Source organism: Pristiophorus japonicus, chromosome 13, assembly GCF_044704955.1.
Source record: "Pristiophorus japonicus isolate sPriJap1 chromosome 13, sPriJap1.hap1, whole genome shotgun sequence".
Taxonomy (NCBI): Eukaryota; Metazoa; Chordata; class Chondrichthyes; family Pristiophoridae; genus Pristiophorus; species Pristiophorus japonicus.
The window spans coordinates 160,696,326-160,722,262 of record NC_091989.1 but is presented as its reverse complement, the minus strand read 5'-3'; the positions used below and the strand labels follow the sequence as shown (position 1 = coordinate 160,722,262).

The window sequence follows — 25,937 nt, the reverse complement described above, 5'->3', positions numbered from 1 at the left end:
ATAAGTAGCAAGTTACATTCACACCACATAGGAGCCAGGTAATGACCATCTCCAAAAGTGAGATTCTAACCACCTCTCCTTGATATTCACTGGCATTACCATATCCGAATCCCCCATCATCAACTTCCTGGGGGTCAGTATTGACCAGAAACTTAACTGGACCAGCCACATAAATACTATGGCAACGAGAGCAGGTTAGAGGCTGGGCATTCTGCAGCAAGTGTCTCACCTCCTGACTCCCCAAAGCCTTTTCACCTTCTACAAGGCACAAGTCAGTAGTGTGATGGAATACTCTCCACTTGCCTGGATGAGTGCAGCTCCAACACCACTCAAGAAGCTCGACACGATCCAGGACAAAGCAGCCCACTTGATTGGCAACCATCCACCACCTTAACCATTCACTGCCGCCACCATCGGTGCTTTAAGATGCACTGCAGCAACTCGCCACAGCTTCTTCAGCAGCATCTCCCAAACCCACGACCTCTACCTCCTCGAAGGACAAAAGCAGCAGGCGCGTGGGAGCACCATCAACTGCAAGTTCCAAACCATCCTGACCTGGATGTCTGGGGACTTACAGGGGAGGATAAATAAAAAAAGGGAAGCTTATGTCATATACCGACTGCTAAATACCATAGAATCTTTCGAGGAATATAGAAAGTTCTGAGGTAAAATTAAAAAGGATATTAGGAATGCTAAGAGAGAGCATGAAAAATTCTTGGCAAGTAAAATTAAGGAAAACTCAAAGATGTTCTATAAATATATTTAGAGCAAGAGAATAACTAAATAAAGGGTAGGGCCTATTCGAGATCATAAGGATAAATCTGTGTGGAGGTGGAAGATGTTGGTATGGTTCTTCATGAATACTTTGCGTCTGTTCTCATTGGAACAGAGGAGGCTGAGAGGAGACCTCATTGAGCTATATAAAATTTTGAGGGGCCTGGATATAGTGGATAGCAAGGGCCTATTTCCATTGGTGGAGGGGTCAGTTACGAGGGGGCATAGTTTTAAGGTGGTTGGTGGAAGGTTTGGAGGGGATTTGAGGGCCTTGCCAGTGACGCTCACATTCTGGAACGAATTTAAAAAAACATGAGATTTGGCAGATATTGGATGATCGTTGATTTTAATATTGGCCACGACACATTGGGCTTGAAATTCCACCTTTGTATTGGGCACATCTTGCTCATTGCTGCCAGAGCAAGTTTTGCTGGAATTCTACCCCATAGAAAGAAGAGTGGTAAATTCCAGTGGGATGTGGGCAGATCTATTGCCAACCTCCCCCATGCTAAGGGGGTGTGGCTGGGGGAATTCTCAGATAGTGCTGGGGAATTCCACCAACACTGAAGACCAGCACTGAAGTGTATAGAGTGTACTTTTCATTCATCACTATTTCTGTTTTTGTGGCCTTTCAGAGTGAAACGGATAAATTTTTACGACTTCGTGCCATCGAGCACAGTTTTGTACGGTGGACTTGTGTCCACAGGGAACTGAGTCAACATTGCCAGTATTTACCTCACCTGTAACATTAAAGGGTTTTAAAGAGAAGAAACTTTTTCCCCTGTTGTCTTGGCTTAATTCAAATCAATTCAACCAAGGTCCCAAAGGTGAACAACTTATTTTTAACAAACTGTACTTCCAAGACCACGCAACTGCAGTCATTTTTAATCGGCAAATAATCTTATCTTTAGTGTCAGCTGTGGTTCAATTGGTAACATTCACGTCTCTGAGTCAGAAGGTGTGTGGATTCAAGTCCTACTCCAGGGATTTTAGCATGAAATCTAGTCTGACACTCCAGTGCAGTTCTGCATTGTCAGTGGTGCCTTCTTTTGGACGAGATGTCTGCCCTCTCAGGTGGCCATATTAAATCCCTTGGGCTAGAATTTGCGCTCCATCGCCGCCCGGTTTCTCGGCGGTATTGGCCGTTTTGGGCGAGAACCGGGTCGGCGTGAAATTCCCTACTTGAGGCTGGGGAGCGGACCGTCGGCATGCAACGTCCACAGATAGCCCTGGCGCGATCTTTGGCTGAGCGGGGACCCATAGGTAAGTATTTTTTTTTTATTTTTAAACGCCCACGAGGATTAGCGGAGCTGGGTGATAGATAAGTAGGTCTGCAAGAAAAAGATAAGCGATTGTTTTTTTACTATTTATTTTAAAAACCTGTTGGGGTGATTTAATTTAAAAATGTCTTGGGAATATTTTTGGGATTTTTTAGTTAGGTGTTTTGAAAAAAAAATTTTTTTTGGTGTTAGGCCCAACCCGCAGCCTCAGTGTAAATTTTTATAGATTTTTTAATTTTTCCCCCATTTTCTTTAGGCACCGCCCAACCTAGGCAAAATTGTACTTTTCTGCCCAGATTGGGGGTGCAAGGCCCATATTTTTCGCTGGGTGGATTAAAAAAAATTTTTTTCAGAAAGTTTTCGCCGGAGATTATCTTTCCAGCCTTAGCGATTTTTTGATCAGCAATCGGGCGCTGGCGGGCTTTGGGGAAATTCTAGCCCCGTATTTTGAAGAAGAGCAAGGAGTTCCTGCCCAGTATTTATCCCTCGCCCAACCTAAAAAAAACCCCAGATTATCTGGTCATTATACCATTGCTGTTTGTGGGAGCTTGCTGTGCGCAAATTGGCTGCCGCATTTCCTACATTATAACAGAAACTATACTTCAAACGTATTTCATTGGCTCTAAAGTGCTTGGGACATTCTGAAGTCGTGAAAGGAGCACTATAAATGCAAGTCTTTTTTCTTTATCTAGAAACCGTCTGTCTTTAACTGATAATTTTGGACAATCTGCCGTGAGCAGTTTGCTTATATTCCAACAAACCCATTACTGATGGAAGGTAGTTTTCATAATGTAAAAATATTAAAGCAGGAATGAGAATAAAAGTAATCAGATCAGAAATTAAAGTTAATTGAAGGTTGGCCTTCTGTGGATACATTTAAAAAATGGATGCCTTATTGCACTGAATGGCTGAGCGCAGAAATGAGGTGTCAGTACTCCGAGGGTTAAGGAAAGCACTCGGAGTGAGTTTAATTTAATACATTTTGATCCCTGATGATTACATTATAATTAGTGAAGGGGGGGGCGCGTACAAACAAATTACATTTGCTATCTTCGAATTAAAATTTTACTTGAATAGCATACAGAAGTAACCTTTGCTGGGCTGCGAATCCCAATAGATATGTGAAAAGCCCCAAGGTCTTCTGCATTTTATGTGTATTCCAGTATGAATATGATGAAGAAGACTATAGATCAGAGCAATGTGCTTTTGCTGTATTGATACAAAAATGCACTGCATAGATAAAATAAAAATAATTTAAAAAAAATGGGTTTTTAAAAATGTCTATTTACCTGGCATCTCACCGCAACAGTTATAAGATGAGCAGCGCCCAAATTTGCATTCTTGGCTGGTATAAATGACCGAGCAACACTAAACTTTGGTTCCACAGTGTGTGTGATATCCTCTTGCCAGTGCTATTAATGCATCAAGCACAGTAAGAAAACAAAGCTCAAGAATCCATTGGCTTGAAATCCAGGTTAGGTAGTGTCTGTAAAATGAGAAAGTGAATTGATCAGTCTGCATCCTCATCCAAGAGAACTGTTACTGCAGATTTAAATCCAGCTATATATGAGCATTTGATGTTGGAGGAAGAAAGCAACATCAGTTAAGGAAATCATAAAGAAAGAATGTATTACTATTGCATTAGGGATTTAGTGGGAACTGCTATAATAATTATGTCTGTTTGAAGAGAGGAAGCATCATGACCTCAAGTTTGTTAATGATATTTTAATCTTTCTTGTGTTTTAATATATTTCTTGTGTGTTTATGTGCACAGAAGAAGTGAATTAGTTGTAGAAAAATGGCTTGTGGTAAATATCTTCAAGCAGTGTGATTTGACTAGTTAAAGTAGAAAAGAATACTATGCATTAGTAAGACTAGGCAGTAGCAAAAATACTTGTTTAATATTTATAGTACAATGAGGCAGTCTTGGTGTTTTACTGCACATATCTTAAGGGTATCCCTGAGCCACTGTTTGTTTGTCTCCAGATATACAATATGGCCCCCAGCCATCAAATGATGGGAACATTTCACCACCTACAAAAATATCTCTCTTCGATTTGGTTCCACTCTTGCTGTGGCATATCGTTTTCATACCGAGCACGTATACAGTAAGGCAGCAATGATTGTGTGCCAATCAATGGCATACCTGCAATGGCATACCTTGTACCGGAAAAATGACTTGTCATTTACATATATAACCAATCAGAATAGATATAAAGAACTCCTTTACACAATCTTTCACGGTAATTTCTGAAGCCATATCTAACATCAATTACACATTGGACCCCAGCTGAAAAAGAAGACTTGAAGAAATCATCCCTCCCCCCTCCCCACAAATAGATCAAACAAATTGAGTTTGTTTTTTTCACTGCTGGTATGAACATTGTATACAGCTCAAGGGGATACTGTGACTGAAGCCTGTCTTGGGCTTGAGCAAGCTATAACCGCTATGTTTATGAGATGCTGCACTGGGTAATTGCTAATGAACATGAGTATAGATGTGTAAGATCAAAGCAGACATTCTTAAACTAACCCTTTAAAGAGAGTTGTAATAAAATTAAGTGCTGCCCTTGAAATACTTAATTCTTTAAAGCTTGCAGTATATTGAGAAGCTTATTGCAAAATATTTAGGCTTGTTAGCCAGCTGTGAGTAATTCTGAAAATATACAGAATGAGCTAAAGTTCACTGTACTATCTTTCAATCTAATGACAGTGTCATGTGTTCTAAAGGAGTGTAATTTTTAATGTGCGTGTCTAATTTTGGGCTATGAATGCCATGTCTGGTCCACAGTGATGTCAAATTACTTTCTTCAAAATAGATAAAAGCTAACTCTCAAATCTTCCATTTCTTAACAATCTCTGCGTGGTCTCTGCCGCGAACCACAATCGTGTTGTTTACCAATGATGTGTTGATTGATCTGCACAACCTCAACAACATGTTTCTTCACCTCCACAAGGAAGCCTGATACTCTTATGTATTATTTAGACTTTTCCCCCAAGACAATTGTTTCTACAAATAACTGGTCTTTGTCAGAACAGTAACTCTTTCACTTTTTTTCAACTCCTAGCTTACCAATTACCAGTAAATTGTTCCAACTAGTGAGATGGACTGTTCATTAGCTTGTCGCTGTTAGTCAAAATGTAGCTGTATAGAGGTCTGAATGAGAGACCGAGAAATTGCCTTGAAAAGACCTTATTTAATGATATCCTTATGCTTATTAATTTTCTATCTAGTTTCCTTCACTGTCCTTGTATGTTGGTCTACATAACAACAATCTGTGTATTTGAAAGAAATTCATTGTGAAGGTTCTGAGAAAGGTAATAAGGTGGTAAATAAATGCCAGTCCTTTTCTTTATAATTTTGAATACAGCTGCAGTGTGAAATGCGGAGTTCCACTAAATTTTAGAAAATGTCTGAATTGAATCTGGCAGAGGTTGAGATACGAAAATAGAGTGTGGACCGTTGTGGTACAGTGTTCTGTTTCATTTAAAATATTTATTTTATTTCTTGGTTACTGTAATCTAAAATGTAGCTTCTTGGCAGTGATCTGCAGAAACTTTCATATTTTAGTAAAGATGTTTCCAGTGTGGACTAATATAAAGCGTTTATTTTCAGTTAATAATCCAAATTGAATTTCTTGCTAATTTGTGTGGTGTGTTGTATGGTCTATACAGTTCCATGGGATTGTATATGAATAAACTGAGCATTCAAAGGGTTGACTTGAGTCAAATCTGTCATGTGTCCTAGATTGGAATTTGCATCTTGCAAATTACATGACTGGAGAATCTTTGAATTAGTGTTGTACAGAAAAAGTTGTGGTTTGGGGTAAATAGCTTGAGTGGATTTTTGTTGGTTGGCAATTAGCAGGTGATAGGAGAACTGTCTCTCCATTTCTTTTGGTTTCATCTCAGAATAAGTATCTTTCAAAACATGCTTGGGTTCTTCCCCACATTCTCCCATTGATCTTCTTTGCCTCATTATCCAAAATTGTGATGGTCGTGTGGAGAAGCCTTTCCTAACCCCCTCATCCCACGCAAATTTCCACTCTAAGCTGCAATACAATGGCTTCAGTTCAGGTCTTCCCTGTATATTGTGGCTTAGATCGAGAAGGAATCAAAGTTGGGGATCTAGCAGTGCTTCAAAATAATTTCAGGGAGCAAGCTTAGAGGAGGGGAAACGGCCGTAGCCACATGCAGGAGCAGTGAGGCAGCCTAGAATAGGACTCATCAATGTGGTGTGTGAGCAAGGTTTACGTTTCTAGGGAACTGGAGTGTCATCTTGGAAAGGAGAGATCTGTACTGACTGGATGTACTTCACGTAAACAGAAGGGACACTGAGGTACACACACAAGGTATTTAAACTGATGGAGGGGTATTTAAACTAGTAAGATGGGGGAAAAAAGGCTTGTACTGGTATACAAGATAGCCATATATATTTAAATAGGAGACAGTGTAGTACAGGAAGGCAATGCTGAATTGAAATGGATTACAGGGTAAATAATAATAAACACAGGGATTGGGTAAAGTAGTGTCATGCTTATGTTACAGGACTAGTAATGCAGCGAATATGAGTTAAAATTCCACCATGGCAATTTGAGAATTTGAATTCAGTTTTTTTCTAAAAATCTGGAAATAAAATGCTGGTATCAATAAAAGTGACCATGAAGCTGTCAGATCGTCGTAAAAGCCCAATTGGTTCACTAATACCCCTTAGGGAAGGGAAGCTGGCGTCCTTACCCAGTCTGGCGTTTATGTGACTCCAATCCCACACCAACTTGGATGACTTATAATTGCCCTCCTAAGTGGCCTAGCAAGCTACTCAGTTGTATGTAGAGATGGGCAATAAATGCCAGCCTTGCGAGCAGTGCCTGCATCCCAAGAATGAATTAAAAAAACTAACATAAATAATTTAGTTTTTTAAATATATTCGTTCATGGGATATGGGTGTCGCTGGCAAGGCCGGCATTTATTGCCCATCCCTAATTGCCCTTGAGAAGGTGGTCGTGAGCCACCTTCTTGAACCGCTGCAGTCCGTGTGATGAAGGTACTCCCACAGTGCTACCTTTGATGAACCGGTTTGGTACAATTGATTGGTCATTTCAGAGGGCAGTTAAGAGTCAACCACATTGCTGTGGGTCTGGAATCACATATAGGCCAGACCGGGTAAGGACGCAGATTTATTTTCCTAAAGGATATTAGTGAACCAGTTGGGTTTTTCCGACAATCCGGTAGTTTCATGGTCACCATTACTGATACTAGCTTTTTTAAAATTCAGTTTTATTTAATTATCTGCATTTAAATTCCCCAGCTGCTGTGATGGGATGGGGAAAGGGTGAGTAAATGGGAGGAGGTATACATAAATGTTAGAAATCTAGCAGTAGAGGAAGGAGGACAAGCGAGAGATGACACTAGAAGGGTATAAACTGTTGAGAAGAGATAGATGTATGCGTGGGAGTAGAGGATATATACCGGATAACATAAAGGTCTGGGAAAGCCATGAGATCACAGAGGCCTCAGGGGAGACCGAATCACTTGGGATACAGTTAAATGAGGGAAACAAGGGAAAGCTACTGGTGGGAATTTGTTGCCAACTGCCAGACCAAATATCTGATCAGATATTTCACAGGGAAGTAAGGATAGCTTCCAGCAATGACAATGTATTAATAATGGGGAATCGTAACTACCGAGATGTCGAATGGAGTTTGGGAGTGCTCAGAATCAGATCTTTCTGGATGTGGTAAAGGACTGCTACATAAATCCAAATGTTACGGGGAGAACTAGAAATGAAGCTGTACTTGACCTAATGCTGCCGAACAATAGGGACGTTATATCAAGCGTTGAGGTGGGGGAGCAGCTGGTAAAATGGCATCATAAGGTTAAGGGTAAAGAAAGGGAAAGTCAAGAGTAGGCAGTAGCATTAGACCATAAAACTCTGGGAAGGCATATTATAATGATGCTTACACAGGGGGGAATGGGGCTGGGCTGGAAAGGGGTCAGTATGGTAGCTAAATGAAACTTAAAAGATAATATGTATGTGTTAAAAATTGTGGGGCTAGAAAACCAACCTGGACACCAGGCATAGTAATAAAAGATTTTTTTGGGTAAAACAAGAACATTTTAATACAGTGAGAGAAGATGGTTGAGGTCAACAAAAGGACAGCTCAAGGTGTAAAAGCGCAATGCAATTATTGGTACTGCACCGTTTTTGACAGACATGTGTCTGTCACGCCCCACCCCTGTCAAGCTCCGCCCCCCTCCCAGCCCCGTATTATTCTCTCCACGTGGTGCCGAGAAGCAGGACCTGAGGCTCTGACTCTCTTCGCCCGCTCAGGCACCGGCCCTCTCCCCTCTCTCTCCCCCCACCCCCATCTCAATGGGACTGGGGCCGAGAGCGGCGGGTGTGGGGCCGAGAGTGAGAGAGAGACTGAGGGGGGAGAGAGAGAGGCTGGGGGGGATCGGAGAGGAGAGAGGGAACTTAGGGGAGACGGATCACATTCTTCCAACCCCCTACAAGAGACATTGTTGGAGTGGATGATATCCAGAAATCATGACACTGTCACGATTCATTTCATACCCAATAAACCGGTTAACAATGCCTGCCCCATCTATGGTGGGATGGGGGTGTGTGGAGAGGAACGGATGCACTTGCGCTGGTGTAAGGCACTTTGGCTGGGGGAGGCATGCACTTGGACTGGGGTAAGGCACTTTGGTTGGCCCTTGTTGTCTTCTGGGGAGCTCTGTCCTCTGTCACTTCAGGAAGTCAAAGTGGATCAAGTTACAATTTGCAAAGTCAGTGAAATCTTGAGATGGGTGGTTCCAGTTACACATTCCTGTGAAACTTCAGGGTGTGGCTTATCCTCCAAGGGGACCAATCATAGACAAAGGGTGGAGCATGATGGCCATTCTTGCAGTACAAATAAGCACGTCCATAAAAGAACTGTGGAAAGAGCCAAGCAATGCATACAAATTTAAATTGTTTAGGAAATTAATGTCAGGTGTGTAGGGGGAAATGGAGAAAGAAATATTCGCTTCAGACACAGGTGTCAAGGTTAGTGAAGAAGTGGACCTAGCTGAAAAATTAAAATATGTTCTTTAGTTACGGATAGTAAAAGCTTTTACAGATATATAAAATGGAAAACAATGACTAAAGTAAATATTGGTCCCTTAGAAGATGATAAGGGGGATTTAATAATGGGAAATGTGGAAATGGCTGAGACCTTAAACAATTATTTTGTTTCGGTCTTCACAGTGGAAGACACAAAAACCATGCCAAAAATTGCTGGTCATAGGAATGTGAGAAGGGAGGACCTTGAGACAATCACTATCACTAGGGGGGTAGTGCTGGACAGGCTAATGGGACTCAAGGTAGACAAGTCCCATGGTCCTGATGAAATGCACCCCAGGGTATTAAAAGAGATGGCGGAAGTTATAGCAGATGCATTCGTTATAATCTACCAAAATTCTCTGGACTCTGGGGAGGTACCAGCGGATTGGAAAGCAGCTAATGTAACGCCTCTGTTTAAAAAAGGGGGCAGACAAAAGGCAGGTAACTATAGGCCGGTTAGTTTAACATCTGTAGTGGGGAAAATGCTTGAAACTATCATTAAGGAAGAAATAGCGGGACATCTAGATAGGAATAGTGCAATCAAGCAGACGCAGCATGGATTCATGAAGGAGAAATCATGTTTAACTAATTTACTGGAATTCTTTGAGGATATCACGAGCATGGTGGATAGAGGTGTACCGATGGATGTGGTGTATTTAGATTTTCAAAAGGCATTCGATAAGGTGCCATACAAAAGGTTACTGCAGAAGATAAGGGTACGCGGAGTCAGAGGAAATGTATTAGCATGGATAGAGAATTGGCTGGCAAACAGAAAGCAGAGAGTCGGGATAAATAGGTCCTTTTCAGGTTGGAAATCGGTGGTTAGTGGTGTGCCACAGGGATCGGTGCTGGGACCACAACTGTTTACAATATACATAGATGACCTGGAAGAGGGGACAGAGTGTAGTGTAACAAAATTTGCAGATGACACAAAGATTAGTGGGAAAGCGGGTTGTGTAGAGGACACAGAGAGGCTGCAAAGAGATTTAGATAGGTTAAGCGAATGGGCTAAGGATTGGCAGATGGAATACAATGTCGGAAAGTGTGAGGTCATCCACCTTGGGAAAAAAAAACAGTAAAAGGGAATATTATTTGAATGGGGAGAAATTACAACATGCTGCGGTGCAGAGGGACCTGAGGGTCCTTGTGCATGAATCCCAAAAAGTTAGTTTGCAGGTGCAGCAGGTAATCAGGAAGGCGAATGGAATGTTGGCCTTCATTGCGAGAGAGATGGAGTACAAAAGCAAGGAGGTCCTTCTGCAACTGTATAGGGTATTGGTGAGGCCGCACCTGGAGTACTGCGTGCAGTTTTGGTCACCTTACTTAAGGAAGGATATACTAGCTTTGGAGGGGGTACAGAGACGATTCACTAGGTTAATTCCGGAGATGAGGGGGTTACCTTATGATGATAGATTGAGTAGACTGGGTCTTTACTCGTTGGAGTTCAGAAGGATGAGGGGTGATCTTATCGAAACATTTAAAATAATGAAGGGGATAGACAAGATAGAGGCAGAGAGGTTGTTTCCGCTGGTCGGGGAGACTAGAACTAGGGGACACAGCCTCAAAATACGGGGGAGCCAATTTAAAACCGAGTTGAGAAGGAATTTCTTCTCCCAGAGGGTTGTGAATCTGTGGAATTCTCTGCCCAAGGAAGCAGTTGAGGCTAGCTCATTGAATGTATTCAAGTCACAGATAGATAGATTTTTAACCAATAAGGGAATTAAGGGTTACGGGGAGAGGGCGGGTAAGTGGAGCTGAGTCTACGGCCAGATCAGCCATGATCTTGTTGAATGGCGGAGCAGGCTCGAGGGGCTAGATGGCCTACTCCTGTTCCTAATTCTTATGTTCTTATGTTCAATATTTACAAGAAAAAGGACTACTTAGGGGCTAAAGCAAAGTGGATATTGCATGACAATGAGATTGAGGGATGTAAAAAAAAATAACATTCTGACTGTGTTAGTGGCTGGATACTTAACTACAATCCAAGTAAATGCAGCATCTGGGCTATATTGGATTCATAGAAACAGGAGTAGACCATTCAGCCCCTTGAGCCTGTTCTGCCATTCAGTTAGATCATAGCTGATACATGCCTCAACTCCATCTACCTGTCTTTTCTCCATTTCCCATGATATGCTCACCTAACAAAAATCTGTCAATCTGAGTCTTGGAAATTTCAGTTGACTCTGTGTCCGCACCATTTTGGGGGAGAGAGTTCCAGATTGCCACTCCTCTTTCTGTGAAAAATGCTTCCTGATTTCACTCCTAACTGGCCTAGCTCTAATTCATTCTAGCGCTCTTGGGGAACTCAAGGACCTGTAGCAGAACCACTGGCTAAAATATGTAGGGGATTTGTCAGAACAGAGGGTGGCCCTGAAGAATGGCAGGTATCTTTTCCTTATTTAAAAATAGTTACCTTATCAGTAACGGGGGAAGGTTTCCGAACATTAAAATTAATGATTGGAAAATCACAGGCAGTGTGCCTCCGAATTCCTGATCCACACCGCCGGCTGGCAAAGCAGATTCGTGAAATGACCCCTAAGCTCGCTTCCAGCCATGAGATTTTCCAGTGTTTCTGGCCTGCTCTTCTACCGACACCAACCACCCCTCCACTATCCAGTTATGTGTCTTCACATTATCTTCACCTGTTGGGGGAATAGAAAGCTCCGGCTTGTAACAATCTCAGTGGCTGTTATTAGCACTCCTCGTTGGTTAACCCTCTGTTTCATGAAAGGACGCTGGAGCCAAGAACAAATGCTTCAGCATCAGAACTATGGGTTGACATGCACCGTCACTGAAAGAGAAAATAAGCAAATGCATGTGAATGGCTCCTTGTTTTAGTAATTGCCAGCTTATACTTACATATAGGAAACATATTTCAGCATTGTTCAGCCAGGCCAGTGCAGCCAGCATGAGTGGAGCGCTTCGTGGGCAGAGGTGGGTCAGCTGCATCATTTGTGTTGTCTCTACCGCCTCAGAGTCTCTCTTACAGGAGTAAACTGAAGAAAGAAATAGCCAGTATTGATAAATATTTTTGTGCACAGATAAGGAGAATATATTTGTAAAAACATAATTAAATAGCGGTATTATATCAGTGGTGTTAAATGCGGATTTTTTTTTTCCTCCCATTTTTTAGCACTTGCAGCAACATGACAGCATGGTGGAGGCTGAGGCATGTTACTACCATTGTTCACTGTGTAACTACTCTACCAAGGCGAAACTTAACCTGATCCAGCACGTACGCTCCATGAAACACCAACGCAGTGAGAGCCTGCGCAAATTACAGCGGCTGCAGAAGGGTTTGCCAGAGGACGATGATGACCTCGGGCAAATCTTCACCATTCGCAAGTGTCCTGCTGCTGAGACTGGTAAGTACCCATTGGTTTCTCTCATGAATCTCACAAAGCTAGCACAATCCTTTTGCCTTGACCTGCCAAAGTCTAGAGGTTAATAAACTCATTTAAGAAAATTGTTTCTTGACACGAGTTAATTCATCAAAATACTTCAGATAGTGGAATATGTTTGATGTAGATTCTGAAGGGAATAGATCAATTTAAATAGTACGGTAGATTTATTTCTTTTATGAAAAGCGCATTAAAAATAGGAACAAATCTTGATGTAAGCGTCTCCTCTTTTTAAAACAAATCTACACTTACAAAGCCATGAACATTGTATTATTTGATATTTCCCACTTAACTGGACAAACAAAAGGACCTTGAATGTCATTCCATTATGCTTGTCGTATCTTTTACTGCTGCTGGCATCAATGGCAATAATAATGGCAGTGACACATTGTGGCACAGTTGAGCTAAATATTCACTGTATGCAGAAAAATAGACACGTCATCTTAGGATAGTGTAAAGCAATCTCTGATCCCAGTTAAACATCACCATGTCCCTCATGTATAATGAGTTTTTTTGGTTGAGGGAAATCCCAGAGAGTTGAAAGCAAAGGACAGTGCTAGCAACTTTGTTTTTAACTCATGCAATATGCTTAACTACAAAGGTGCTTTGAAAAAGAATTGCAAGCAAGAATTCCACCAATAATTGCATGACTTCATGACTTTAACCATGGGGCATAGTCATGTCTCCCCCGCACCTAGTGAAGCAGCCACCAAGTGACTGTAGACTTGTGGAGCAGAAATTGGGTCTCATGGCAAAATTAATGGCTTGCCTGTCTCAACTGACTGCATTTGAGCAGCATTCATTTCAAAAGGGTGTCGGCAAAAGAGAAAATACGAACAAAAATGTAAAGACGAGACTGGTACAATAATAAATCTCAAGGCTGGCAATAATTGAATGGTCTAGTCGCCTGGGTAAGTGGACATTGCAATTTTTATTTAAATGACCCTGCAGGTAATTTCCTGATGGTAGCCGAGGTTGTGGTACTGGACGAGCAAAATAGAAATTGTAAGTTCAAATCCCACCATAGCAAATTGTAAAATTGAATTCAATAAAACTAATCATTTGTGGGCTGTAACTGGAAAAAATGATCATGAAAGCTGCCAGATCATTGTAACACCCAACTGGATCACAAATGTCCTTCAGGGAACAAATTCCGCTACCCTTACCCAGTCTGGCCTACTTGTGACTCCAGTCCCACACAAAGTGCTTCACTCTTAATGTCCTCAGGGCAAATAATAACAAAAAATCCAAGAGCAGGAGGATTCTGCATCACATAGTTTTTTGATGAGTAACGGTGAATTGATCCGAAAAACAAAATAGCTGCATGGCCAATCAGATCTTTAGTCACGGCTGCTCAGCAAAGCCTCACATTTATCTCCTGAAACAATGTCTTTGATCTTTCAGCAAGCTTAGTCTTTATGTTACTTTATAAGAAGATAAGAATTAGGAGAACGAGTAGGCCATTCGGCCCCTCGAGCCTGCTGCAGCATTCAGTGAGATCATTGCTGATCTTCTACCTCAACTCCACTTTCCTGCACGAGCCCCATAATCCCATGATTTCCATAATATCCAAAAATCTATCGATCTCTGTCTTGAATATACTCGAGGACTGAGCATCCACAGCCCTCTGGGGCAGGGAATTCCAAAGTTTCTCCTCATCTCAGTCCTAAATGGCCAACCCCTTATTCTGCGACTGTGAACCCTGGTTCTAGACTCCTCAGCCAGAGGAAACATCCTCCCTGCATCTACCCTGTCAAGCTCTGGGGCCAATGACCACAAGTATTGACTCTGGGAGTGAAATTTTTTCGATGCCAATAGTGCAAAATGGGCTGATGGTAAATAGGAAGCCCATTTTACACCATACTCAATTTTCTTTCCCATTGAAATCTGTATGTTGGTCTTGGCACATCACTTGACTTGCTAAGAGGACTGCAGTACATATAATCTGACCTTTGGGCAGAAATTCAGTCACATTTTAAAATTTATTACCCTCTGTGGGGAAACTATGACATGGCAATTTTGACTCCAAGTGCAGCACTTAGCAATCCAACTTTATAAACTAGTTGGATTTAGCAGATGACCTCACCAGAAATAAAAAAGGACTAGGCAATTGCCCATTAGGGAACAGCTATATTTTTAAAATGAATAGTAGATCTGAAAATTGACCAGACTACCTTAGTATTGCTAGCCATGGGTTTTTTGAGCCTTTTGGCAGATTTAAACCTGGGTAGAGTGTTGAATGTCCTGCACTATTTCTGTGAGATGGGAAGAAAGAACTTACATTAATTTAGAGCCTTTCATATTCTCAAGATGTCCCAAAGCACTTATTGAAGTGTAGTCACTGTTGTAATGCAAGCAAATGTGGCAGCCAATTTGCACACAACAAGAACCCACACATAGCAGTGAGATAAATGACCAGTTGCTCTGTTTCTTTGATGGTATTATTTGAGAGATAAATCTTAGCCAGGGCACTGGGGAAACTCCCCTACTCCTCTTCAAATAGTGGCATGGGATCATTTACATCCACCTGAAACTGTTTTTTGATCATATTTTATATCAGCGTTACTGTTGTCATAGTACAATATTAATAATGAAAATGGAGCAAATGATGACATTTAATGCTGGCCAGTTTGCTATTCCTCTTGGAAATAGCTCTTGGAAGAGTTTTCAGAGATTCTGGAAAAGTTGACATTTCAGTAAAATTGCTGATATATACAAACTTGCAGAACAAGTCACTGCACTTCAAAAGTGAATCATTGTGTGAAGTATTCAGAGAACTTCAATGTGAAGGCATTATAGAAATGCATATCATCTTACTTTATTATTTAAAAAATGGACAACATTGGAAGTATCAGATCTTTCAAACACGTTGACATTTACATCAACATCTGGTAGGATACTATATAAAGTCTGATAGTCATGACTAAATGTCATGTCATAGGATATGAATATGATTCATTGCTGAGGTGCAATCTTGTAGCTGAGACGATAAATGTCCATACAAGTCAATTAATTTGCTCCTCTGATCCCATTTGGTCAGGAGCCTGGGATCATTCAGGGATATTTGGAAAGGCATGATTCAATCAAGCAGAGTCAGCATGGTTTTATGAAAGGGAAATCATGTTTGACAAATTTGCTGGAGTTCTTTGAGGATGTAACGAACAAGGTGGATAAGGGGGAACTAGTGGATGTGGTGTATTTGGATTTCCAGAAGGCATTCGAGTTCAGAAGAATGAGAGGTGATCTTATTGAAACTTGTAAGATAATAAGGGGGCTCGACAAGGTGGATGCAGAGGGGATATTTCTACTCATAGGGGAAACTAAAACTAGGGGACATAGTCTGAGGATAAGGGGCCGCCCATTTAAAACTGAGAAGAGGAGAAATGTCTTCTCTCAGAGGGTTGTAAATCTATGGAATTCTCTGCCCCAGAGAGCTGTGGAGGCTGGGTCATTGAATATATTTAAGGCAGAGATTGATAGATTTTTGAGCGATAAGGGAGTAAAGGGTTATGGGGAGCGGGCAGGGAAGTGGAGCTGAGTCCATGATCAGATCAACCATGATCTTATTGAATGGCGGAGCAGGCTCGAGGGGCCAAATGGCCTATTCCTGCTCCTATTTCTTATGTTCTTATGTAGTTATCTATGTCCACATTACTCATCCTATTTGTTGGTTCACATTCCAGGTGGTACTGAATTGTGTATTCCCTCAGTCTCCTCGATGATTTGTCTGCTTTTTATGCTCATCAAGGTGAGGAATGTTAAAGCTAGATATTGGTGCACTTTTAATTTCAGCCACTCAGTGCCAACATCAGGTCCTCCAGTTCAGCTGTGCGCTAATGAAAGCTTCCATGACTCTGTCACAGCAATGTAGCTCAGCCTTAACCTCATAAGGGCATTCTCTACATGCACCAAGTTAGTAATTTTCTCCCATTTCCGACAACAACTTTATTAGGCCTATCTGAGTGACATTGCCAATTGGTGCTCAATTTGGGACAGTTTTATGCTGTAGGCCCATTTTGTACTAGGTACTGGATTGAGACTGCCCAACCTCATTCACAAAGGATCCTTACTGGAAACCAATAGAGCCTTTCAGCAGCCTGGGTTGGACTTGCAGCAGGCCCCTGAAGTGAAAGGTTAATTTCTAACCCACTCTGTCACCCAGGACCTGTCTGTAGATGTAGAACCTTCGTATGAAAGTCCACTTTAGCTGGATTGTCTGCTCCTGTCTCGGCCCAAGAACATCAGGATTTCCTATCCCAGGCCATTAACATGGCTGAGGAACATCTCTGGCAGGGCATATCACAGGTTACCTACTGCCAGGGTGTGTTGGGTCTCAGAGATCAGGAACACTATTACTTAATGGGGCATTTAAAAGTTTGTAAGAAATGTTTGCCTCAGCACTTTGGCCTTCCACCAGGATCCCCGCAGACTTTCCAATTGGCGGAGGTCTGGGGGCAGGTCACAGTGCATTGTCTACGGGGCATCCCTGAACTGAACCAGCTGACGACCCTTCAAGAAAAATATGCCAGGAGGCTGGGAACGTCTCATCGCAGCTAGTCTACATGCTTCTAACTGACCATTGCCTACTGCAGGCATTTGCTAAACTCTGCCCCAGACCCCCCCCCCCGGAAATCCTGGCGCATTAAAGGGGCAGACACTTGGTTTTCCAGGCATCTGCCCCTTTTTTCCGCACATTTGTGCTTGGAGAACTGGGCATATCCTGACAGCAAGGGTCAGCAAAATCGACCTTAAAATTCAAACTCAACTCCGAAGCAAAACTCAGATTATTAATCATTGCAAATATATTTGGAAATCTGATAGTTTTTGTGCAGCTTGAACATTTTTCAAATGAAATCGGTTTCTTAAGACTCGCCACAGATGATTTGAATCAGTAATTACTAACGTGTCATCATGTGACATTAAAGTGCATTCTTCAGTGGAAATCGCTGATCAGAATAGAGGTCAGTTCTCCAATTATCAGGTCTTAGAATTTAAAAAAATGAAGAACAGAGTGTTCTACTGGAATAAAAGCCATTAGCAGGACAATTACACCGATCTGCAACGGATCTGAGGAAAACTACCATGGAATGTATTTCAGTGAGCAACTGTAAGGCTTTCTAATACTCACACACATGCTTCAAGGGCAATATCTGCCACTGAAAATTAATTTAAAAAATGAACGCCTCCTTTTTTCACTTTTAGAATTCATACATTTTATTATTTTACAAGCAGTTTTTTAAAAACTCTTTTAAAAAAAAGTAATTTTCTGCACTATGGCCTCGTGTCTCTGGATATCCTGACCTGAAAGTAGTTCCATACATACAGTAATTGAAATGGCAAAATTTAGTGACAGCTTTTAGTATGGGTGCATAAATACTGCACTTTAAATTCTTTTTGGTGTTTTCCTGAAACACTGTAATGAGTGTGTAATTGCAAATACGTCTTTTAAAAAAAATCCACATTGTTTTTGGAGTTTAAAAAATATTTCACCACAGAGGTCAGATATTTTTAATAACTGCAAGTAAGGGAGATGTCTGTGCACCAGAACTTCAGCTCAACATACAGGGAGCACTGACTCACATTCCCTGGGCATCTTGATTTGATTAATTTGATAATGAACCCAAACCCCATCAGAGGGCAAAAACATTAGTAAGCACTGCTCGCAGAGTAGGCCTGGAATGGGCCTCAAAAGCTTTCTGCTATGAAAATATTCTCCACTGATATTATATTTAATTTCCTTCTTCATAATGATTATGATTTCAGTTAGAACTTGAGACTACTTGCGGTTGGGGCTCTGCCATAAAGCAGCCAAAGGTCTCTCGCTTGTTAAAACAAAGATGGCCTGGATTTATGGGTCAGCACCAAAATAATTTCTTTGGACAGGCTCAAGAATCAGGAGAGATGTTTTGAATGCGTACAGTTTGAATGTGCGCACCATCTTGTGTGCTGCTTTAACGCATTCTTCACTTGCTTCTTCAGTATTTTAACTCTGCAATTTATTAAGTTTATGCTCAAGCCTAAATTAAATATGCTGAGAAATTGTGTTTGAATTCATTATTTGACATCGAAAGGATGTAGAATCTCGCCTATTATAATATTAAAAACGAAAATGAGGAGGAATTTCTTCTTTCTGGGGCCATGAATCTTTGGAATTCTCTCACCCAGAGAGCTGTGGAGGTTGGGTCATTGAATATATTTAAGATGGAGATAGACAGATTTTTGAACGATAAGGGAGTCAAGGATTATGGGGAGCGAGCGGGGAAGTGGAGTTGGCCAGAATCAGATCAGCTATGATCTTATTGAATGCCGGAGGAGGCTCGAGGAGCCAAATGGCCTATTCCTGCTCCTATTTCTTATGTTCTTATAGTCTTTTACAAGTACTCTTAATGGTATCAAGGAAATATTCATTTTTTCTTGCACCAAATTTCTTCTTTTCAATCATCTTCCTTTTAAGGCACTAACTCCTTGCTGGAACATAGTTCCACAATGCTGGCACGAGGTGCCTTATGGTATCTTTGACAAGTAGCTATTCTTCAAGTATTTATCTTTATTTGACTTTAGACACACAGGATAAAAGTGTTTTAGAAATAACCAGAGTTAAAATGGAAGCTGTCTTTCCTTATTAAGATTCCACAACAACAACAACTTGCATTTCTATAGCATCTTTAACATAGTAAAACATCCCAAGGTGCGTCACAGGAGTATTATCAAATAAAATTTGAATCAGAGCCACATAGGAGATATTAGGACAGGTGACCCAAAGCTTGGTCAAAGAGGTAGGTTTTAAGGAGTGTCTTATAGGAGGAGAGAGAGGCGGAGAGGTTTAGGGAGGCAACTTCAGAGTTTTTGGGCTAGGCAGTTGAAGGCACAGCCACCAATGGTGGAGCGATTAAAATTGCGGATATGCAAAAGGCCAGTATTGGAGGAGCATAGAAATATCAGAGGGCTATAGGGCTGGAGGAAGTTACAGCAATAGGGAGGAGCAAGGCCACGGAGGGATTTGAAAACAAGGATGAAAATTTTTTAATTGATGTGTTGCTACACCGAGAGCCAATGTAGGTCTGTGAGCGAAAGGGTGATGGGTGAACGGGACTTGGTACAAGTCAGAATATGGGCAGAAGCGTTTTTGATGCGCTCAAGCTTATGGAGGGTGCAAGATGGGAGGCTGGCCTGGAGAGCATTGGGATAGTCAAGTCTAGAGGTAACTCATCTTAGGATGCCTACGGTTGTGAAAGTTCTGATTCAGCCTCATAGAGCGTCCAGGGAGAAGAATGGAATCAGTGGCTCTGGAGCCAAGCAGCAATTCCTCTACCCCGCCTTCCCCCTCCTCACCACTCCCCCCTCACACACTCCCATGGCTGTCTCTCCTCATAGTCAGGTATCCAGTGAAGAGAGCCACAATTATTTGATTGAGGCTTGCCCAGTAAATTGACTGGGGAGACTGCATAGCCAGCTCAGCCAACTTCATGGCAGGGATCCACTAAACTGGATAATCTCCACTTTGCACTCCATGTACTCAACAAGAATGTCACCTCACCTAAGTATAATCATCACATCAGCAAAGATTATCTGACTGTGTAAGAATGACATTGTAAAGAAGATATTTAACCCCTGTGGACTGATTCAATCTTTATTGTTTTCTAAGTATTTATACTATCTGCTTTTTGCTGTATCTTTCTGTTTCTGTATAATTTTCTTATTTGTAAATAGTAGCTAGAAGTAAAATCATAATATGATTGGGCAGAGTCAACACAGATTTATAAAAAGGAAATTGTGTTTGACAAATATGTTAAGAGTTTTTGAGATTGTAAATAAAAGTGTAGATAAGGAGGAACCAGTGGATGAGGTGTATTTGGATTTTCAGAAAGCATTCGATAAGGTGAGGTTATTACACAAAATTAGAGCTCATCGGATTGGGGGGTAGTATATTGGCATGGATTGAAGATTGGTTAATGGACAGAAAGCAGAGAGTAGGAATAAACAGGTCATTTTTAGGTTGCCAGACTAACTAGTGGGGTACCTCAAGGATCAGTGCTTGGCCTCAGCTATTTACAATCTATATCACTGACATATATAAGGGGATTGAGTGTAATATATCCAAATTTGCTGATGGTACAAAGCTAGGTGGGAAAGTAAGTTATGAGGAGGACACAAAGAGGCTGCAAAGAGCGGCGATGGCGGTTAAAGTTCAGAGACCAGACAACCTCAGTTGTTCAGTAGAGTTGACATCACGAGCCACCTAATAGTCAAAGATTGGAGCTGTTTTGAAAAATTTGGCCTTAATGTAAGCAAGTGTTCTGAGAGCCGCTTGTGTGTAATTAATTGGACTCCAAGCATTTGGAAAGGCTGAAATTTGGATAGATGTCATGGTTGGCCTGTTGTTACGGCTGTAGTGACCCAACAATCGTTCTATCAGACTATGACCACCTGAAGTGATTCCTGACAGATAATGTATCCTACTGGTGTTTGAATAGAACTTGAGATTCAACAAATTAATGTTGGGATGATTTTTACACAGGCAGTTGAAGCATGACGTTCTGACAGTGCAAGCTCAAGGGGGAGGTTCCGTTCAGCAACATAGAACCATCACTGCATGTCAATTGAGCAGGCACCGGCAAAGGAGTTGGAAAGTTAATATAGAACAGAGCACCCTCTTGGTAGGGGCACAATGGTGCTTAAGGGGTTTCTCACATTGTCCTGTAGAAAATTTAGTTTAAAAACAATGCTGTGTGCTATTTACACTGTTTGTAGGTCAGTGATGGGGTACTGATAATTCAGACCTCTCCAAATTGTCCTTCTGCTGCTTGGTAACATTTGCTCAATAACTCCTGCACAGCAGTGTACACTGACATGTATCCATTTAAGTCTTTCTCCATATATAACAGTCAGTTATCATTTCTGTAATACTGTGCTTACATCCCTACCTCTCGGAGACAAAACTGCATTTTGCCGATGGCAAAAGTTTTGCTGAAAAGCACACTTTTCTGCCTCTAACAAATTATGAGGATCAGTTCACCAAATAATAGGGCACTAACAGAATGGATTCTTCTTTTTGCTGAAAAACAAGAGCATACTTGTTTTTCTCCAAAATGAATGGCCTGGAAACAAAATCACATTCTCAGAAATTGTGCTCAGTGACTGTGCATTCCTGCTCCTTCGTTAGGGTGGTATTAAATTGGTAAAAGATGAATTGTGACCCACCCTCAAATTCCTGTTGTAAAGTATTCAAAGCTGTTCAGTTAACAGCTTATATACTCCATTTTAGAATTGTGCACGCTATTTGCTGAGAGGCACGAGGAATCTAATTTGTGCAACTAGGCCCATGGAGGAAGATTTCCTGTGCACTAGCTGCAGCAAAATCGTAAACCAATTTATGAAGAACATAGGGGAATATCTTTTTCCCATGTGACAAATTGAAAGAGACAGCAGACCTGACAGGCAACCATTTCAGTGGACATCAGTTAATTCCAACATAAATTAAGAATAGTTGTTGTAAGTACTTAAGTTTGTTTTGAGTGTGTTAGCACATACTCCCTCCGGTACACTAGAATCAAGAAGCATAATCAGAACAATATCATGAGAGAGAGCTGAGACACTGCATTTTCAAAATGGAAGTAGGTGCCTTTTATAAATCACTGTGCTCTTCAAGTACAGAGTGTATGAAAATGATTATTGTTGAAATATTTCTCCCCACCCCCACAACACATACAATAAGTACAACGTTCAAACAGAAAACAAGTCTGAGAGCCAGTTACCCTTCCTACAGCAGCTCCTGTAAGTTGCCTGTTGGCAAAACTAAATTGAACTCCTACTCAAAACAGGCCTTAAAAGTACTGTTTTTGTTTTGCTGCGTGGTATAAATTAAAAGCCATTTCTAGCACTACTCCTACTCTCAGCTCCTGCCAGGAGTTCCCAGCTGACAATTCCTGGAATTAGTGCCTAGTTCCCATAGAAAAATTCTAAATTCGAAGCCTCGACCAGATTTGTGTCCACATGCCCCCTCCCCAGGGGTTTGTTCTGACCATTTAGAATATCCACTACTTGGCCAGACACGTAACCAGCATCTATCCAGCATCTGCTAATGTTGCCGTGCACAGGTAAAGCTTTGGGCAAGAGAGATCCTTGACTTAGAACAACTGAGCCAAGTATGAGTTGCTTCTGTTTGTGTAATTCTTTTAATGATAGAGACTAACATTGTCACTTTTTAATTTAGATGTTTAAGTGCCTTGGGACATTTTACTACATTAAAGGTGCTATATAAATAAAAGTTATTATTATTATGATTTGCTCATTGAGCTTTTGACTGTATTATAGTTACAGATCATTTTTGATTTGAGTAGTAAAATACTTGACACAGCATTGTTCAAAAAATACTTTAATATCCTAAAGGGATTTTTATAAGTAGTACATAAGAACCAAGCTTTCTTGGCAACAGCATTAGCGTTTTTGACTTTGTTACAAGAAGTGAAAGGAACTTTGTGAAGATGTTGGCACTAATTTGAACTCTGTCCCGTTCTTCGACCCAGTTATCCGATCTTCAATCTTTGTTTTCCTTTCTCCCCCTCCTCTCATGAAAAAGCCGCTCGTGCTGGGGTATGTTTGCACAGGCACCAGCAATCCTTCAGTATCTCGCCCGACTTGTCATCCTTCGTATGTGTGGGCCTAGACGGTGAATGTATGACTGTGGAGGGCATCAAAGCTCCGCACTCTCCAGTTGGCATCACTGGATAATGATGAAGAGTGGGTGATTTATTCCCCTTCTCCCTACCCAGGCTGCTAAGGTCAATTGTAATAACGATCTGCATTGGTAGGTCACTGAAGGCAGTGTTTTTCAAGAATATGAGTACTTTAGCAATCATCCTGAGTTGTGCAAGAATGGCTTGTTAATGTTGATATTTTAGTGATTGGTGGAAGAGCCTTTACTTACCTGGAATTCCCTCCCTAATCCCCTTCACCTCTCCACCTTCTTTCTCTTAAATCTCCATCAAAACACATCTCTACAAGCAAGCTTTTGAACAGCCTTCACTCTTTTCCTTGCTTGGGATTTCTTTTAACCTTAAAGGCGCCATATAAATGGAAGTTGTAGTTTAGATATGGTGCAGGCAATTGCAACAAATGGCACACTAAAATCCATTGTTAAAAATACACTTGTCATAAGTTTATGTGCATTCAAATTGTTTATTTATAATCTGGAGAACTCCCCGATGCCCCAGTGCCTAAATTCACTACCCATACAGTCCAGGAAAGTCCAAGATTCATACTGCGGTTTCGTACTGAGTCACTTAACCACAGCCAAGGCAGCAATAGAGTCACTGCAATCGGCCCCGGTGTCCCTAGGCAAAAGGGGAAAACATTCTGCCAGGTTTCCTGCTGCTGTTTGGCATCCAGTGACCCCTACTTAAATGTTGCACGTGTGAAGCTGTAATACTTCCCGCCATCAAAAAAACCTGCTGCCTCTCACCACCTCAGGTTGCACGTGAAAATTGGCTAATTGAGGGCTGTTGGCAACTGTGAAATCATATACCCCAGCATAAGTCAGCACCTTCAGAAGGTAAAAACATTGTTTCATCATCGGAATTGAATTCAGGCTGAACTGCGAAACAATAATAGAAACAAATGCACAGGAACAGAAATAAGCAATAAATTTGATATTTAAAAAAATTACATTTAAGCCTCTGGTACATTAGTTCTAGACATGTTGGGGAGGAAATTTCCACACTCATTTTTCTAAGGGGCCAAAATTGCCCACGCTGGGTTTGGAGCACTATTTCGCTGAAAGTGATTTTTTTTTCGCGGCAGTGTAGGAAGCGCCGGCCCCATCGCGGATTTGGGCTCTTTGCTGGAAAACAAAATGTTGCTCGCGGGAATGGAGCATTCCCCCGGCGTTCGCGCGATGCTTTTTTTTTTAAAAGGGGTGGGCCGCTGCAAGCTCTGCAGCTTCTTTAGTGGCGCCCACTGGGCCACCGGGGGAGGGTGCCAGCCGGGCCAGCAGCCTGGCACCCAAGAGGGGGTGGTGCTGGGTTGCATGTTGGTGGCCCAGCCACACCAGCGGCTGCCATTGTTGGGTCGACTGAAAAGTCGTCCGACAGAAAAAAGATGGTGGGTAGTGCGGGCTGTCGGTGGGATTGCCCCTCGCCGACCTCACCTCCTGCAGGATAGTTCCCCCAATCGGCACAGGGGTCGGCGCGCACAACGATGATGTCATCGCCATGTGTGCGCCACGATAATCGCGGGTCGCGGCACAAACCACTTTTTGACGACGGAGCCCCGGGGGAAATTCCGCGCGGGTTAATGTGGCTGCCAAGCCCGCTCGCTGACTCATTAGCGCTCAGTTAGCACCGACTGGCAGCGATAACTGGCGCTGTGCAAAGGGGCAATTTTGGCCCCCAAGTTCCTTTAAACCCTAAACTGTCCATATTGAGCCATTTAGATTTGGGTCTCTGCTCTTGCTTGACACTAAACATGTTGGGTACACTTACGATGGCTTAAAAACATAAATGTACAGAAATTTGAAGTGCTCTTCTTTGAACACTTAATCCAGTCCCCCGACTACCATTTATTGTTTTTTATGCTAGTCAGTTCTAGAAACTCAAAGATCACTTTTTGCTACAGTTGGGTAAGAGCATAAGAAATTGTCAAAGACAAAAAAAGGCCTTTTAGCCCACCGAGCTGTTCCCTCTAATATTTCAACTTGCCCCACCTGACATCCAACTTCATCTCCAACTTCCCCAGTGTTTTTGATCCCACTATCTTCTTTCAGATGAGATGTTAAACTGCTTGTCCCATCTGCGCTCTCATATAGATATAAACAATTCCATGGCACTATCGAAGGAAAGTAGGGAAGGTGTCATGGCAAGCATTTATCTCTCAACCAACATCATTAAAATAGATTATCTAGTCATTTATCTAATTTGCTGTGTGCAAATTGGCTGCCAGTTTTCCCTACATTGCAACAGTGTCTACGCTGCATTTATGCAAAATACTGCAGATGCTGGAAATCTGAAATAAAACAGAATGTTGGAAATACTCAGCAGGTCAGGCAGCATCTGTGGAGAGAGAAACAGAGTTAGAGTTTCAGGTTGATGACCTTTGACCTGAAACGTTAACTCCGTTTTTCTCTCCACAGGCATCTTCCACCCTTCAACATGTGATTCGGAGTATTTCCAACATTGAGTATTTCCAGAATTTTCAGTTTTTACTGCATAAGTACTTTGTTGGCTGTGAAGAACTTTGGTATGTTCTGAGGTCATGAAAGGCATTATCCAAATCCAAGTTCTTTGTTGCTTCTCTACCTAAACTGGTAATTAATTCTAAATGTTTAGCAGTCTTTGAGTAAACATTTTTTTTAAATCTGTATGACATTTACTTTTCACTTGT

At 41.6% G+C, this 25,937-nt stretch overlaps 1 protein-coding gene across 1 annotated transcript in view; it reads left to right on the top strand.

The window, feature by feature from the left end:
• The window catches only part of zfhx3b (zinc finger homeobox 3b), a 232,418-nt gene that overhangs the window by 44,471 nt on the left and 162,010 nt on the right, over nucleotides 1-25,937 (top strand). Inside the window, exon 2 of the mRNA XM_070898222.1 lies at nucleotides 12,293-12,524. Within this exon, the coding sequence (XP_070754323.1) occupies nucleotides 12,314-12,524 (211 nt within the window). The 5' untranslated portion in view covers nucleotides 12,293-12,313. The remainder of the gene's footprint in view (nucleotides 1-12,292; nucleotides 12,525-25,937) is intronic.